Source organism: Miscanthus floridulus, unplaced genomic scaffold, assembly GCF_019320115.1.
Source record: "Miscanthus floridulus cultivar M001 unplaced genomic scaffold, ASM1932011v1 fs_758_1_2, whole genome shotgun sequence".
Classification (NCBI taxonomy): Eukaryota; Viridiplantae; Streptophyta; class Magnoliopsida; order Poales; family Poaceae; genus Miscanthus; species Miscanthus floridulus.
In genome coordinates, this window is record NW_027097230.1 from 1 (window position 1) to 17,507 (window position 17,507).

Consider the following 17,507-nt stretch of genomic DNA (forward strand, 5'->3'; position numbering starts at 1 on the left):
CAACTCGGAGAACTAGACAAGACACCTAGGAATAAGTCAGCGGAAAAAGAAGTCAAAATACAAGAAGAAACAGGCAGAACCCGTGACACCTTTGCATTCATTCTTCGCAGACTCCACCGCAGCATCTCTCTGCTTCTCCGTCTCCACTACCCGGGCACAAAGGGTTTTCTCCTCCTTTCGGTGCATTTGACGCTCTGTCTCCAACTCAGCCCGGAGAAGGTCGAGATCGGCTTTCAGAGCGTCCACCTCAGAAGACAGCTTTCTCTCATTTTCAGATGAGAAAAAGAAGCCAGAATGATCACGAGAGAAAGACTGAGCGAAAAGAGGCAAAAAGAAACAAGGCGTAAGGACAGAAGAAAAACAAGCACGTAAAAAAGAGTGGCAGTAAAACCTACCTGGAGCTTTTCACCAAAAGAAGTCGCGAGGGTCGACAAGCTCCCCCAGGCTGTGGTCAGCTCCGATAACCGATGAGTGGCATCGAACTGTTGCACCACGCCACCGAAAAAAGAGGGACCGCCGGAAGCAAGAAAAGGGGAAGGAGAGGCCGGCTGGGGTGAAGAAGGAGCGACCAAAGCAACCTCCAGAGAAGCCAGAGCCAAACCCTCAGAAGGACCCAGCGCGACAGCCACAGTCACCTCCGGAGCGGCCAAATCCGCAACTCCGCCAGGTAGCTCCGAAGCCCCCGCAGCAACTTCATCAACAGAATGTTATGAGTCCTGAGGCTCAGAACTCGTGCGCACGGCGGGAGGCAGAGAAGAAGTCGATGAAGAAACGAGAGAAGACGAAACACTGAAAAGTGATAAAAGGAAGCACCGATAAGAACCAGAAGAAGGAAGAAAGAAGCCAAAAAGATAAAAGCTAGGATTTACTCACCCGACTACTTTCTTCTTCGCGAAGCCAAAAGAAGGCCTCGCAGGGGGAACCACGACGGCGAAAACATCCCCGCCACCCGGCGACGGAAGCGGGATAGCCGACAACGGAGCCGCGGAAGAAGCCGGGGCTGGAACCGTGAAAGAACTCCGCACTGGAGGAGCGGTAGAGCTCAGGACAGAGGCAACCAAAGAACTCGACACCGGAGCTTCATAAGAAGTCGACGCGGGAGCCTCAGAAGAACTCACACCCGACCTCTGATTACTTCAAAAAGTTCAAGACTAAAAGTCAAGACAAAGAAGAGAAATTCAATGCAGCAGGAATATGAAAAACAACTCACCGCCGCATGATGAGGGGTACTTCATCATCCTCTTCTTCCTCAGCCAAGGAAACCAGAGCACCTGCTGAAAAGAGGATAAAAAGTACTCGGTTCAAGAGAGAAACAGGAAAATAAAGGAACAAAGAGTATTAAATGTGCTCACCTAAGAGCATGCTAGCAATGACTGGAGTACCTGAGGGAGTACTTGGTTTGCGAGGCTTCTTAGAGACAGGTAGGCCAGATGAAGACCCACCCGTTTGCCCCCTCTTCGGGACACTGCGAGGACCGCGAGGAACTAGACGAGGAACATACTCTTCATATACATCAACAAATCCGGAAGAAACCCCAGGAAGGGCTGTAGAGGTTTGGGACTTACTAATTGCAGAAGTTCTAGCTAGACGATCCCTAGTCTCCGCCATGGTAGGGAGAGCATCAAGGGGGATCGGATCGACAAAGTTCGGCCCAAGCTCCTACGAAAAAAGATAAAACACCGAGACAAAGAAAAGCTAAGCAAGAACGGATGCAGCAAGAGTACATAAAGTACTCAAACAAAAAGATAGACAACTCACAGCTAGGGGCGGGTTGATGGCTGAGAACTCAGAGACGGCAGGAGGAATGACGCTCACTCCTTTCAGCATCTTCTAGAGGCGCTCGAGTACCTCCTCACCGGTCAGCTCAAGAGCTGGGACCATGCGTGAAGGATCCTCGGCCCCAGAATACTCAAAGCCAAGATGCTCCCGCTCCTTCAAAGGCTGAACCCGGCGACGGAGAAAGCTCGAAACGATACCAAAGCCGGTCAAACCCTACTGTTTCAGCATGCTAATCCTATCAAGGAGCGGCTGGATCACTTGAATCTCAGCAGGTGACTCAAGCTTCTTGTCCCATCGGTCATTCACCACAGGACCAGACCCAGAGTGGACGACGAGGGAAGGGATCAAATTGGCAGCGTAAAACCACTCGGCACGCCAATCTTTTACAGAATCGACCAGGTCATAGTCAAAAAACTTAATCTTGAGACCCTGGCGAAACTGAATCCCGCAACCGCCAAGAACACTAGTTTCTTCACGGCGGGGTTGAGGTTTCAGACGAAAGAAAAAGCGAAAAAGAGATAGAGAAGGAGGGATCCCAAGGAAGGCTTCACAAAGATGAACAAAAACAGAAAGATGGAGAACGGCATTGGGGGTTAGATGGTTCAGACTAACCCCGAAATAACCAAGAAACTGATGAAGGAAGGCAGAAGCAGGAAGACAAAGTCCAGCGCGGACAAAGGAAACAAAAAGGACAATCTCACCAGGACCCGGAGCCAGAACCCGATGCTCGCCCGGAACTCTCCATTCAGCGATGACTTTGCTTTGGATCAAGCCGTCGCTAACGAGCTCACGCAGCTGGTCTTCGCTCGTTGTTGGAGCCGGCCAAACCTTCTGAGCAGCCCTCATGGCCACGAACTCCTAGTTTTCGATCAAAGAAAGGGACAACTCCTCGTCCACGAAGGTCGCCTGAGACTTGCTTGTGGTTTTCTTCTTTCCCATGAACTGGCAGAAGCAAAGAAGGCACTAGGGAAGAGGAAGCTAGGATGAAGGTGCTCGAGTGACAGCGACGATGACGGCAGCGGATTTCTAAAAGCTAGGGTTTAAAGGCAAGAGCTAGGCAGCAAGGGAAAGGAAGATAAAAGGTCTTTAAATAGATTTTTTCAGTAACAAAAACGGCCCACAAGGCCCGTTAAAACACAGTGTGAGAACACAACAGTCCATTTACCGACGCAGCTAAAACGACGGAGGGCACGAATCCACACAACGGTACAAACCAATGGGCAGACTCCAGACTTATCCGCACAGCACCACGGCAGGGTTATCAGATAACTACAAGAACAACTCGTCAAACCAAGAAGAAAGAAAAGGCTACCTCGCAAGGAACAAAGTAACCCGGTTATTTAAGAAAGAACTCGGTAATCTCATGAACGACAGGGATCACAGCAGGAAAGTAAAAGACAACTCAGAAGACAAGATTCGTTACATTACAAGCAACTTCAAAAATAGAAGATTACAAATCTTACAAGACCCAACGAACTCGGCGCCACGAAAAGCAAAGTAGCAAAAAGGAACACGGACACGGCTAGGCTCTGGAACGACTACGTGTCCCAAATTGCTACTCGGAAGGACAGACTGCCATCAGCTACACTGTTTTCTTCAAAGGACGGAAGCAGTGCATCCAAGGCGGAAATCGGCAGCACGGCAGGGCAACATGGAGCAGAGAAGGCCGGCGGGCATCTGTCTACCCAAGACCGATGTGATGCTGGATATGGTGTTGATCTGCACCGGACAGTCTCAAGATAGGCGACGAGGATCAACCCAGAACTGCCGGATGAAGGAACGAAGCCCACATCATAAGACTTCCTCCAACTACCACCACGTACATCCTGGCACAATGCTGTCGTGGGATTAGCCTACCTCTAATGCCTATCACAAGACTTCCTCCAGCTATGACAAGACACATAGGAACTACAAAATATGCCCGGGGGCTGCTCTACTTCACAAACTACCATGTTCATAACCGCGAAGGTTTCAACAGAATGTCCAATGAATGAAAACAAGCACTCCGGGACAGTATTTATAGACCAAAGGAGCGGCGCACATGGACTAGGAGTACCAACGAAATAAGCCTAACAAAGGACATAGTGAAAAGACAGGACACAATAATGGATGACTCAGGCGAGAGGAAGCAGTACTCGAAGACGGGCATATTCGGAAGAATATACCAGCGCAGTACAACCCGTGAACAAAAGGCATTTACACTCAACCACCACCATACAACTATATCTGACAACAGCAGACTACCAAAGAATATGCCAAAACCACGCATCCGAGTTCTTCCTGAACAAAACAACATGGATATACGCTCGGGGGCTCGGCCAGCATCATAGCTTAATCAACACTAAGCTAGGGAGCTCGGCCTTCGCTTTCAACTACTCCCGGACGCTCGGAACCAAAGACAAAGGACCAAGAATACAAGAAACTCAAGACTACAACGACGACACATCAAGACTCTTCATCCGACTTCTTTTCTAAAGAGAAGAACTCGGAGAAAGCACGGGGCTACGGGATACATAGCCCCAGAATTTTTTGAAGACAAGAATCTGGACCCTCCAACTTTTGCAAGCAAAAGCAAGAGGCTCGGAGGCTACACTTTTTCCACCCAAAAAGAACCCGGACATAAGCTCGGAAGCTGCATGCCGCGAAACTACTCGGATGATGGTTTAATCCAAGACTAAAGGACCGCTTCGGAAAGATGCCGTAAAACTACTCGGATGATGACATAATCCAAGTCTCGGGGACTACTTCAGAACACAAATTTTCAAACAACATAAAGGATCAAGACCCTCCAACTTTTTGTTCCAAATAGCAAGAGGCTCGGGGGCTACACTCAGCGAGTGCACTTTTTCTTCGAGAAAGCGCACGTCACCAAAAGACTTCCTCAACGCAGACCACTTCAACACATTACGACAGAAAGAACCCGGAACGAGCCATGTTCGAGTTCTTTTTGATAAAATTTCAACGAACAATCAGAGCAACTTCAAGACAAGATCCTCCAGCTCCTTGTTCCAAATAGCAAGAGGCTCGGGGGCTACAACCAGATGGATGCACTTTTTCTTCAAAAAGCACTCACCACCCAAAGATCCCAAGAAGCGCTACAAGGTTTCACTCCAGAAAGCACTCGGATGACATTTTGTTCCTACTCAACAAGACTTGAAGGAGCAAAGCGAGACTTTCAGAGCTCAACCATGAAGTGTTCGGGAGCTTGTCGATGCGGGACCCACAGGATACCCCGCAAGGGAGAGAGAAGATCTAGTCCAACTAGGATTCTTCTCATGTAATCTTAGTAGTAGAACTATTAAGTAATCCTATTAGGAAATCTCATTGTAAACCGACTAGGACTCTGGCCTCCTGACTATATAAAGGAGGGCAGGGCTCCTGAGGAAGAAGAAGAACACAACATATCACAATCAATCCAACGCAAAGGCTAACACCGACTGGACGTAAGGTTGTTACTCGATCTACGATCGAGGGCCTGAATCAGGATAAATCGACTGTCTCTTGCGTTAACCATCGAGTTCCGCATACGCCGAAGTCCGAACATACTGCCCCGGGTACCCCTGTGGCAGGCTATCGGTGGTGAAACATCGACAAGGACCATACAACCATTCCTTGAAACGACACTTCGCCATTGAAAACACCTAAATAATGAGACATTAGTACATGAACACATATAGCTCAAGATTTGAACACATACACTTTGCACTTACTTCATGCTTGTTTGGACACACAAACTCCAACGTATTCTCAGAGTTTATCATAACTCGATCTCCGCAATCGCACAGAGGAGGTTCCTCGAGTCGTCTAATTGCGACTAGGTGCTTCTCCTTAGCCGTCATTGGCGGAGGGTTAGGGGGGTGGAACCCACCGCTTGAAGTGCTCACGTGGATGTCTCCCTCTAAACCAATCGTCGAAAAGGAGGTACCTATGATCAAACTTGTATGCATCGTCGATCCACTGAAAGAAAAAGCACCTCTCATGGTCCTACACAATGAGATTCCAACAAAATATTAGTAGCATACTTACACAAATAAAGAAAAAAAGATAGTGGAAACAATTTCTTACATTAAAACGACTGCATGTGTAGAAGCAACGCGCCGCTGTATCCGGATATTTCGATTGAAAAACATGGGCCAGGAAACCACAGTCACAGTTAGGGACAGGGAGGTCAGGAGGGACAGGGGCATCTTTGCTAGACGCGTCGGGGTATAATTCTCGAGGACGACCCCGTTTTCACCAAAACTCCTCCCAAAACATTTCTTGCATCTAACAAAATAGATGTAATTTAACAAACATAAATCAAAACATTATAAATAAATGTCAATGAGAACCATAACTACAATACAACCAATTTCGTTCTAAGAAACGAAAGCGGTTAACGTTAAACTCTAAACCTAGGGTTTCCCATTTGATGCACAACAATGAACCCATAACATAACTACATGCGTCTAGGTTTGCTAGCTTTTTCCACGCCTTGGCATCATCCAACGATTGTATAATATATATATTGAGGGATACAATGAAACCCTAAGTGATGACGATTCTTAGGTTAAAAAATCCGACTAATATATACCGAATCGATGCGAAAAAAACTAGGAGGGGAGCAAGGATACCTTGCTCTCGAAGATCTACGGATCAAATTAAGGTTTTCAAGGTCCAATATACCGATTCGTGAGGTAGGGTGAAGTGGGGAGAGAAAAAACCCGAGAGGGAGGAGAAAGAAGAGGAAGAACGCTCGGGCAGGAAGGTTAGGCCGGGGTTAAATGCAGGGAGTTCGGCGCCGTAGATCTTGGCGCCGAGCTCCCTGCCATGTCATCCACCGTGCCCATGAGCTCGGCGCCAGAGACGCTGGCGCGTACCTCGGCGCCAGCATCAATGGCGCCGAGCTAAGGGTCCATTTTCTGAATTCTTTCCGTCAGGGGTCTATTTGTGAGAAACTTTCAAAAAAGGACTAAATTATAAAAAATTCGTCATGGCCAGGCAGGCTTGGCCCCAGTGTTGGCCTACAGCGGCAACGCCCGGCCCGAGTGGGGGTCAAGCAGATCCGGCCCCTCGGAGACGGATCCAATGGCTGCGCTTCGCGGGCTCCTCGACAGCGGCCAGCTTGGGTCTGGGTTGGCCGTGGCTCACGCTGGCCCGCTGGGGCTTGGCAAGGCTCGTGCTAGAATTGCTAGGGGCTCTGCACTTTGTGTCCATTCGCCGCAAAAAAAAAATCTGGTGCATACCGCATCCATTGAGAGTCCGTGCGTACTGCGTCTCAATCGGCGTATTCGCTAGTTGGTTTCTGGGTTGGTTTGAGTTGACCGGTACTGGTTTATTGTGAGAAAAAAATACTATTGGCTGGTTAAATAAGCCTGACTGAAACAAGAATAAGTGACACGTGAACGTGTGTAGCGTTTCAGGAACTCCCCCGCTCGGCTTGCGCTATGACGTGTACGAGCGCACGACGGCACAACGTGGAGAGACGCTTGGCAACGATCGTAGTAGATCTGCAGGCTCTCCACGTGTCCACCATCGGAAAGGAGTATGCACTGAGTTTTGGTGGATCCTGTATCCACAGAAGAGCGCGCGGCGTGGCCAAGTGGTTGTCTTTCTGCGTCGGAAGTGGCGGTCTTTCTTTCAACTACCCTGGGCTGCGGCCCAAAAAGATATATGGGCTCGTCCATTCCGTGGGCGCCAATTCTTTTACCAGAAAAGACTTGCCATTTTCCGTGGCGGCCAAGTTTTTGAACCAACCGGCAGCCGCCTGACTCGCTGTCCTGCTCCAATCAACGGTTCGGATGCAACCGAATCCCCTCCCTGAACCTTCCAGAACACACGACACACGAGCTCGGTCCAGGAACCTTCTCGACCGCCATTGCACCCTCTATATATGCCTCCACGGCCCCATTCCGTCCACAGTCTCATCAACACCGTGCTCGAGATCATAAGCACAAGGAGGTCGGAGTAGAGACAGAAGCAACGATGCCGACGGGTAGGCTGAGCGGCAACATCACCCAGGACTGGGAGCCGGTGGTTCTGCGCCGGACGAAACCGAAGGCGTCCGACCTCAAGTCGGCGAAGGCGGTGAACCAGGCGCTGCGGTCGGGCGCGGCCGTGGAGACGGTGCGCAAGTCGGCGGCGGGCACGAACAAGCACTCCGCGCCCGCGCGTAAGCTGGACGAGACGACGGAGCCGGCGGCGGTGGAGCGGGTGGCGGCCGAGGTGCGCGCGGCGATCCAGACGGCGCGCGTGGCCAAAGGGTGGAGCCAGGCGGAGCTGGCGAAGCGCATCAACGAGCGCGCGCAGGTGGTGCAGGAGTACGAGAGCGGCAAGGCGGCGCCGGCCCAGGCCGTGCTCGCCAAGATGGAGCGCGCCCTCGAGGTCAAGCTCCGCGGGAAGGGCGTCGGCGCGCCCCTGCAGGCGGCCGGCGGCAAGTGATGTGATGTGAATGTGATGGCCTTGTGCAGATTACACCGTCGATAACTTGACATCTGCTTTGAATTGGCGGTGAATCGGATGTGCAGTTTCTGTTTGTAGGATCGTGATTGGGTGATCTCTTGATTGGTAAATGACAGCGGGCAAGTGGCTTCGATTTGGTCCCGTGGTTTTACCTGGTCTCTTTGCTCCCAATATTACGGTTTTTACGAGTGATCTTGTGAATGAATCTCTGCTTCCTCTGTTTTTTCCCAAAAATTTATTAGAGCTCCCTGCTTCCTCTGTTCTCATGCGAACTGCGAACAGGTGATGATTTCCATAGAGACGACATCACGCCAGAGCAGTTAAATTCTTGAGAATTGATTTCCTACTGCAGCGTCCTTCCTCCGGTTAACTGTTAACAGCAGGACTGCGATTTCTCTGTAAAAGGTATTAAGGTAATCTACAAAGAACATCTTAGGTGATCAGAGTTCAGAGTATCAGATATACAATTTCCTACTGCACCATCCTAAGCCTTGCTGTTGCTGTGGCGGCAGCAGCAGCACAGCCACAGCAGGCTTACCGAACAGTGGCGCATACGAGAAATTATATAGCCATGGAAATCACGACAGCCCTTTGTTTGTTACTTAAGATCGAATGATTAAAAATTAGAAGTCGCCTGTGAGCCAGTATCTAAGATTGGTGGGTAACTGGGTATATATGGAAAGGATATAATTCTGGTTTGATACGTGAGGGTAGTTGTTTCGCTCGGTTATTTTTATGAAAATGCTCTGAGCCGAGCGTTCGATTTTTTTCTAGAGTACCGGACGGACGCGGAGCCACATCAACTTTGATTCTCGTGTACCCATCTGCCACCACCGCCGTTTATTCTTATCGTCCCACTCCAATAATACAACATGAGGGATGGATGACGTGAATACAAGACATAAGCAGCATGTTCGTTTGGTCGTGTTTGGTTTATAAGTCGTATTTTTTTCAGCTAGCGAACAATATTTTTCTCTCACATCAAATCATCCGATAGTACTTTTAGTCATGGCTTATCAGCCAAACAAACTCAAATGAACAGCACGAAGATCAGCGCCTTACTTGAGCGGACGTCACAACACACAGTTAGCACCTGGTGTCAGTGGCGAAGTCACTGCCCGGCTAGCTGGCAGGGCTTCTCGGATTTTTTTTCTTTATATCAAAGAAAAATACTATAATATGCTAGCTAAATATTTTTAAATATGATAATGATACCTATAGGGCGTCTGTCCGTCCGGACGGACCCTGCACACGCTGCGCGCCGCCCGCACCGCCCACCTACGCTGCGTGCCACGCACCCCTGCCCGCGCCTCGTGGGCCCCGCTCGCAGGGGTTAAAGCTGTGGTGGCGTAAGACTAGAAAATGACACAGATTCACCGTGTCTTCCGCCGCAGCCGCGCTCCATTCACTTGTCGAGGTCTGTGTCACCGATGAGCTCCGCACCAGTGACCTCCATGCCACTTCGGCGCATCGAGCTCCGTGTGTTTCATGCGTTTTAGATGTATGTTTCATATGTTTTATTTGGATGTTGCATGCGTTGAATTTGGAAGTTGCAAAAGTAGATATGGTGTTGCATATGTTGCAATAGCTATAAATGTATGTTGCAAGTGTATGTTTCAAATGTTTTAGCTGTTTTAGACGTATGTTGCAAGTGTTATCTGGATATTGCATATGTTGCAGTAGCTATAGACATATGTTGCAAGCGTATGTTCCAAATGTTTCACCTGTTCAGATTTATGTTGCAAGTATTTTATGTGGATATTGCATATGTTGCAGTGGCTACACACATATGTTGCAAGCGTATGCTTTAAATGTTTAACTTTGTTTCAGAGATATGTTGCAGCAAATGCTTCAACAGCAGACGTAGGCACGCAGCAACATACGAAAGTACTCCGACGAGCAGTAGAGGGAGAGGGAGCGAGTAGCAGGCGCACAACATGCGAAGTAGTATGCAGCAAGCTAGCCGCAAAGTCTTCTCATCTTATCGGCTCGCAAGGATCCGCTGCCACTACCGTCTTTGCATCTAGACCCGTGCCCGTGGCGATCGTCAGCCACATGTGCCTCGGTCTGAGCAACCGTCGTAGGATCTCGGCACCAGCCAGCCGATGGGTAGAAAATCTCTGCATTGCGTCGTGTCCCTGAGAACCACAACGAATCAACCGTCGCCTTCATCACTTCGCTCTTTCCGTATGAATCCCACCCCTCCCGTCTCTGCTTCTCCACTTCCCCTCGCTCGATTCGATCTTGTCACGCGCGAGCGTCCGGATGGGTCCTAGTGTACGGACGTCCAGGCGCTACCCACGCCCTTATTTTTATGGACAAAGTTATCCCACGACCCTTGTCTTCCTCCCCGTGCGTGCTTCCTCCCCACCCCCACCCTGCCAGCCGGTGCCTGCACCGCCCACCTCCCGCCCCGCTGCTTTGCCCTACCGTCCCCTAACCACAGGGTGGCGTGCCGACGGTGTCCTCGCCCTCGTCCCTGCCCCCGCACCCACCACCGACGGCTGGCGGCGAGCCGACTCGCGGCACCACCCACAACCCGCCCCGGGCCCTCGACCACGCCCACCCTAGTCACAACTGCTCGTCGGCGAGTACTGCTGCGACGTCCCTGCCGCCAACCCCACCCAACCACCATCTCCCGCCACCCCGGCGGGCCGTGCCCGCATCGTCTCTCCCACCACCCCTCCGTATCGTGGCTACCCCCCCCCCCCCCAAATCCTCCTTCTAAGGCTACCGGTGAGCAGAATCATAACTCCGCTGCTGTTGGAACCCTAACCGCCACTATCTTCTTCTTCGTCTCTGGCGCGGGGCTAGAGGAAGAGGGAGCGCGGGAGTAGAGTCGCGCCGTTGCACCGGAGCGCTACGGTCGCGTATTACCTTTTCCCTATTTTTATCCATCACTTGGATGGATGACTATAGACCATTTATGCATAGTGTTTGTCAAATGTATTTCGTTCGAGTAATCAACTAATCATATGTGTTATTTAGAATTTGTATTATGAACCTACGTTCGTTGCAAGATCTAAGAGAGAAAAAAGAAAAGTAACACATCTACATTATTGGGCTTCTACAGTAACCGGTCTGTTTCTACTCTCTCCGTTTAAGAAAAAAACTACAATTCTAGGACCCGGAGGCATGATCAATGTCGCTTGATCGTTTCTGTGGCTTATAATCTGGCTGATGCGTTGTGAGAGAAAAACACTGTAACATAGCTGATACGGTCAAGCGAATAGGGTGGCTGACAAAGTAAATAATAGGATAGGAGTACCCCTAGCGGTCTGACACTCTGATGTGCTGCAATTTGTGGGCCAGTTTTACACAAGCACACTCGTACTACTCGTCTACTCCAGTTACTCTTTTTTTTTTAGAATTACTCCGTATCTTTTTACCGGTGGATGGAAGGACGGAAATATATTTTGAGGGAGATGGAAGGACAATGCCATGCGGTGATCTTTTTAAGGGGTATTTGGACTAAAGCCCTGTCACATCGGACATTTGATGCTAACTAAGAGAAGTAAGAATGAGTTCCTAGGCCTGCCATCTACTTGTGCATTATTTTTAGAACAAAATTGAACTCTAAGATTGTAGTCAACTGAGACAAGGAAGTATATATTTTTTTTCTCCGTGGCATACTCCTTTCTTGTCCACCAAACCTAATAATTGCATCTTGAGCCGCCGGCCCTCGCACACAACAAAGAAAAACAAAAAGCTATCCTTTGCCCGTTCGATTTTGTTCCCTTCGTCTTCGTTGGATCTGCAGTTTGCTTGCATCATGGACATCCATCCGTTTTGTCACACTGTTCCACCCATCCCCAAGTGGGTCCCACTTGTCATCGTGTTTTTGTAAAACGTGCCATTTAATCCCCCTACAGTTCTAGTTCGCTCAATTCCCCATTTCTCTGCATCTTCTGAGTGGGTGTGGAGCGAGGTCCATTCCGGCGAATCGACTCGTCTGTGAGTTGTTCTTAGCTTTTATCATATGGAACTTGTAGCTTGTAGATCTGGTCGATGCGGTCTTGATCTGTCGTTTCTTCATTATAGGTTGTTTATCTGTGTTTGATTTGTTTTGCGTTTCTCTTTATTTCATCTGAGGCTCTGAGCATATTTGAAGGAGAGCAGTTCCGATCCGTCGTCGGAGGTGAGCCATGTCTGTGAGTTCTTCTGTGCAGCGTCGTCGTCGCCATCCACCCCTCACGCAGCACCGTCGCCTTTGCATATTGTGGTGGCCGCTTCGATCCATCACCGCAGAGAGCATCGACACTGCGTCCCAGACCCAGAGGCAAGTGTGGAAGCGTTCATCTCCTCCAGGCTGTCCCCATCGCCCCCATGGTCATCTTCGGCCTCGCAAGTACGCTATTGTCGGTGTTTCGAGTTGCCACCAAGTAAATTTCTAATATTGCGCGTCTGGCCCGGATGGTGTGCTAAGAGAACACGAGGTTTATACTGGTTCAGGCAGAATGTCCCTACGTCGAGTTCGTTGTTGCTGCTCGTGTTACTAGCACTGAAAGTTCGTAGTAGGAGTTACAAACGGTCGAGAGAGGGACTGGCCCAAGTCTCTGGTGGTGTGTTGTGGTGAGCTCTGATTCGAGTCGAGTTCGGATGTCCCCAGTTTTGATGCCCTGCTTTCCCTTTTATAGGCCAAGGGAAAGCACGGGTTACAGTGAAGGAAGAGAAAAGGAACGAGAGGAAGAGGTCCTTCAGGTTCGTCGGGGCCTTCTTCTCCTTTATGTGGGTCCCACCGACCCCTGTAGATATCAACAGGGACAGTTTCTCGTCGCGACCCTGTCCATCATTAGCGCCATGTGTAGGCGTCGTCTGCCGGTCATGGCGCTCCACTCCGTCCTGGCGGACGTCATGGTGAACTGATGTGCCCGCTAGTGTTCGTACGGGGGTTAGGCAGAACAGCACCGGTACGCCCGATGCTGTTCCTGATGTGAACCCCTAGGTATGACCCATCGTGGGTTGCGGGCTACATCGAGGCGTGCCAGTCTCTTCCCTAGCATCAGAGCTTTGACCCAGACCCATATGCTTGGACCCGGAGTGGTTGGCAGCAGTATGGGTCTCTGTCGGGTGAGGTGGAGCCTCCAGCCTCAGGGTCGGGCGAGGCGGAGTTCCTCCCCAGAGGTCGGGCGAGGTGGAGCATAAACCCAAGGCTTGGGCGAGGCAGAGCCCAGACCCAAGGGTCGGGCGAGGCAGAGTCCGCCCTCAGGGATCGGGCAAGGTGGAGCTCACGGCCTCAGTGTCGGGGGAGACAGAGCCCGCCCCTAGAGGTTGAGCGAGACAGAGTCCTCCCTCAGGGGTCGGGCGAGGTGGAGCCTGCGGCCTCGGTGTTGGGCGAGGCAGAGCGCGGACCTAGAGGTCAGGCGAGGTGGAGCACGAACCTCAGAGGTCGGGCGAGACGGAGCCAGCCCTCGGAGGTCAGGCGAGGTGGAGCCCTACCCTCAGAGGTCGGGCAAGGCGGAGCCCTGCCCTTAGTGGTCGGGCGAGGCAGAGCCAGCCCTCTGAGGTTGGGCGAGGCGGAGCCAGCCCTTAGAGGCCAGGCGAGGCGGAGCTTGCATACCTAGGGGTCGGCAAGGGATGTAGTAGCTTTCTTGACCACTCAGATGAATCAATGTTGATTGCTATTAGCTCCTCCTCTTTGAGTACCCTAGTATTGGTCCCCGACAGTTGCCCCCGAGCCTGTGGAGGAGTAGAATACTCCTTTGGAGGTTTTTTCGGATGGGAGGACTCTCAGAGCCCTGGCCTTCTTTTGTCGCCGAAGGCATATCCTGGGGATGGTGATTCCCTATCGTCGAGGTCGGACCCTTCGCGGGTATGGATATGAGATTTGGTGGGTTGTTAGCTGGCTAGTTTGAGTAGGGTCCCTGGCATCCCGTTCATGGGGATCCGATTTGGGTCAGTTTGGTGATCGACTCTAGATTCTTGGTGGTCGGTCCGTATAGTTCTCGGGTCCGTTCGACCGGTCCCGAGGGCTACGTGCCTTTCTTTGAGGAAAAACCATGGTTCACAACTGGTCGAGACTCAAACGTGAGCCGGGATGCCCGTGGTGCTCGTGCGCCTGGGTACTGGCCGCTTATGGGCCCATCCCTTATTCTAAGGGTGCCTAGAGTGGTTGTCGAACCCATCGATGGGCTAATCCTTTAAACTCCTAGGCCTAGGCCGGCCATGGAGGTGTTTTTTGATTTGTATCCCTCTTACTTGCGATGAGTCGTGGCCCGTCCGGAGAGACGAAACACCCGGTGCGCTTTCCAAGGGAACGGACAGAGATTGCGTGTGCACTTCCCACGGTGGGACATTGTGGTAGACCGTGGCAAGCGTGGAGATCCAGGTGGACAATTGGTTTCCTCGCATCCGTCACCCCTATAAAACCAAAGGGTTCGCCCCCAGGGTTCTATACCTTGCCTCCTTGCCTCCGCAGCCACGACCGCTGCCACCAATTGCCCAGGGTTCCCTGTCTCCGCATCCCCACCGCCATCGAGCCTGCATCCAACTATCACCACCTCCAATGGATTCGTGCTGTCGCTCCGACATTACCTTCTAGCGCATGGAAGGTCTCGTCCATCGCGGTCTTCTCCGTGCGTGGACCTCGGTCGAGGAGTGGCTGCAGCCCGGTGAGGAGGAGCTACCATCGTCGCCCGATGGCTATGTGGTGTCGTTCGCCCACTTCCATGAGCGTGGGTTCATGACCTCCACCCACAGATTTCTTTTGGGGTTGCTTCATTACTACAAGATCGAGCTGCAGCACCTCAATCCCAACGAGATCCAGCATATGGCGGCGTTCGTTGCCTTGTGCGAGGGATTCCTGGGGATCAGTCCCCACTTCGATCTATGGAGGTACTTCTTTGCCATCACCCTCTAGAAGAAGAGGGAGAAGAGCGGCAGGCAGGAGCTGCACACGCTGATGGGGTGCGCTGGCATCCACCTCTAAAACAATCGGGTCGGTGAGTACCCGTCGATGTGGCTGTCAACATCCAACAAGGGGTGGCATTTGCAGTGGTTCTCGAAGAGGCCCTGGAGTCATGGAGAAAGTGGGGTGTCCCAGAGAAGGACAAGAAGAAGATCTGGGACCACCTCACCGCCATCCACATCCTGAAGGAGAGCGGCCTAAAGGGGTCGGGCATCATCGGGGCCTACCACACGAGGAGGGTGGCGCCGTTGATGATGCGCACGCTCCCACTGTACGCGATGGCACCCGAGGCGTCATTCGATGGGATGGTGTTTGTTGAGGGAGCGCTCCCCGCTATGAGGTCACGCAATGCATTAAGGAGGCGATGGAGCCTTTGTGGGACGATGCGGGCACCCCCTCAATTTCGTCTACCCGATGCTGGGTCATCCTCCGATGCGGCCGGAACCAGGCCATGTCGTCTTTGTGAGTTTCCCCTCCTCATACCTCCTCTTCAATTGATTTCCTAACCTCTTGATACGAACTTTGAGAGGGATGGGACCAGTTGAGGGACCTCATCTTCATGGATCACCCGATGCCGTTGCTGAGGGATTCGTCCATGCGGGTAGCGAATCACACTAAGGGTGAGCGGCTGAGGAAGGCGAAGGAGAACAAGAGGAAGAAGAAGCAGCGGTAGCTGCAGGCGCGTGAGCGAGGGGAGGACACCAACAACGATGATGATGATGATGGAGATGATGATGAGGTAGTCGACGACATCGAGTGGGACAACCTAGAGAACGAGGATGTGTTGATAGGTATCGGTTCGTCCTTGTAGGAGTCAGCACCCTTCCCGTTCCATGGAGGAGAGGCCACATCTGAGGAGCCGGTGGAGACAGGCCGTACCGTCGACCTGTCCCAGGAGCCAACAGAGGTGGGAGGCTCTGCCGCCATGCCTGAGGTGCCTACAGAGGCGGGTGGCTCTACCCTCGTGCCCCAAGATCCTAGGGGAGCGAGCCCCTCTGCCTAGGAGCAAGGGGCAGGCTCAAAACGGCCTCGTCCTGATGAGGTAGAGCAGAGGTCAGGGGGTTCACCCCCCAAACGTATCTGCCACCCGACGGTGCCGATGTGAGTCACCGGCTCCTTTGTTTTCCCTATTTTGGTCAGATTTCATCGTGACTTATGATTTTTTGTCTCTTGCAACATCGGGAGGCAGCGTAATCCTTTGGCGCTCGCGCCAAACAAGAGCATCTCCCTTCAAGCGAGGCGGCAACCATTGGCTGGCATTGTGCCTATTTTGGGCAGGAGCGGCGCCAGTGTGACTGCATCACTGGCCGGTCAGGCACCACCCATGGTGGCGTCCGTGCCCTCAGCGGGACGGGTAGACACGGGGGCTCAAGGGAAGCCTTCGGAGGTCGCGAAACAGCCTGTGATGGTGGCGATACCGTTGCCGATGATGAGGCGGATGGGGCTACCGACCGCGCTCGTGGCGCCGACCGTGGTGGGTGTGACATAGCCGATCAGGACCCTACGAACGCAGGTGGAGGTGGCGGCGGCTATAACAGGCGAGTCACAGATGGGTGCTATTATGGCGGTGCCTGAGGAACCGGCGCGACCCTTGCCATCGGCGGCCTAGGTGATGGCGTCTGGTGTGGGTCGGACGGAGGAGGACGTGGCCAAGGGGTCCCCAAAGTTCATGGTGCTGGGAGAGGAGTCAACGTTCGCACCACTAACCCCTTCCATCGCCGGAGGGAGTGTCTCGGTGAGGAGGGTCGGTGACGATCAGGACCGGTGGAGAGCCATCCCTAGCCCTGATGCCAGTGGGCAGTGACTCTCCTGCACGGAGTGAGCCCCTGCTCCAGTGGGCAAGTCAGGAGGATCCGACATCGACGCTCTTCACTCTCAACGATGTCACAGAGAGCATAGAGCGGGAAGCCTCGATGTGGGGATCGTGTCCATGCTTGAAGCTCTAGACCACGCCGAAGGTGCCTTGCGTGACGTTGTCATTTCGTTTGGCCGGGTATTCACTTGACCCTGCTTCTCGCCCTTTTCTTTCTCTATATATTTTTTGTATTCTGACCAACATCTCCTTTTAGTCCGTTATCGCTCGTAGCCGGAGGAAATCTTGGTTCCTTCGTGAGCAGAAGGAAAACTAGGACCGCCTTGTCGAGGAGGTGCGACTGCGCGGGGAGGTGACCGCTTAGCTTGTCGCTGCCCAGCAGAGGGTGGCTGAGTTGACTCCCCTTACTGAGGAGGCAGACAGTCCTCGGTCATGGGTGGACGAGGCTGTCGTCATGCTAATGAGGCTGAGAGGGCGTTCGAGGCCCTATCAGTGAGACCATGGAGGGACGAGGAGAAGGCCACCAAGGTCAAGAAAGAGCGGGACAAGCTGCTCTAGAAGGACACC

At 52.1% G+C, this 17,507-nt stretch overlaps 1 protein-coding gene across 1 annotated transcript; it reads left to right on the forward strand.

Moving 5' to 3' along the window:
* The first annotated feature begins 7,678 nt into the window (after nt 1-7,678).
* LOC136532988 (multiprotein-bridging factor 1c-like) lies at nt 7,679-8,425 on the forward strand. The gene has a single exon (XM_066525554.1). The coding sequence runs from the start codon at nt 7,744-7,746 to the stop codon at nt 8,197-8,199; it is 456 nt and encodes a 151-aa protein (XP_066381651.1). The 5' UTR covers nt 7,679-7,743; the 3' UTR covers nt 8,200-8,425.
* The last annotated feature ends 9,082 nt before the right edge of the window (nt 8,426-17,507 follow it).

Excerpts from the sequence above, each read along its gene's own strand:
- LOC136532988 (XM_066525554.1), top strand. The coding sequence starts at position 7,744 with ATGCCGACGGGTAGGCTGAGCGGCAACATCACCCAGGACTGGGAGCCG.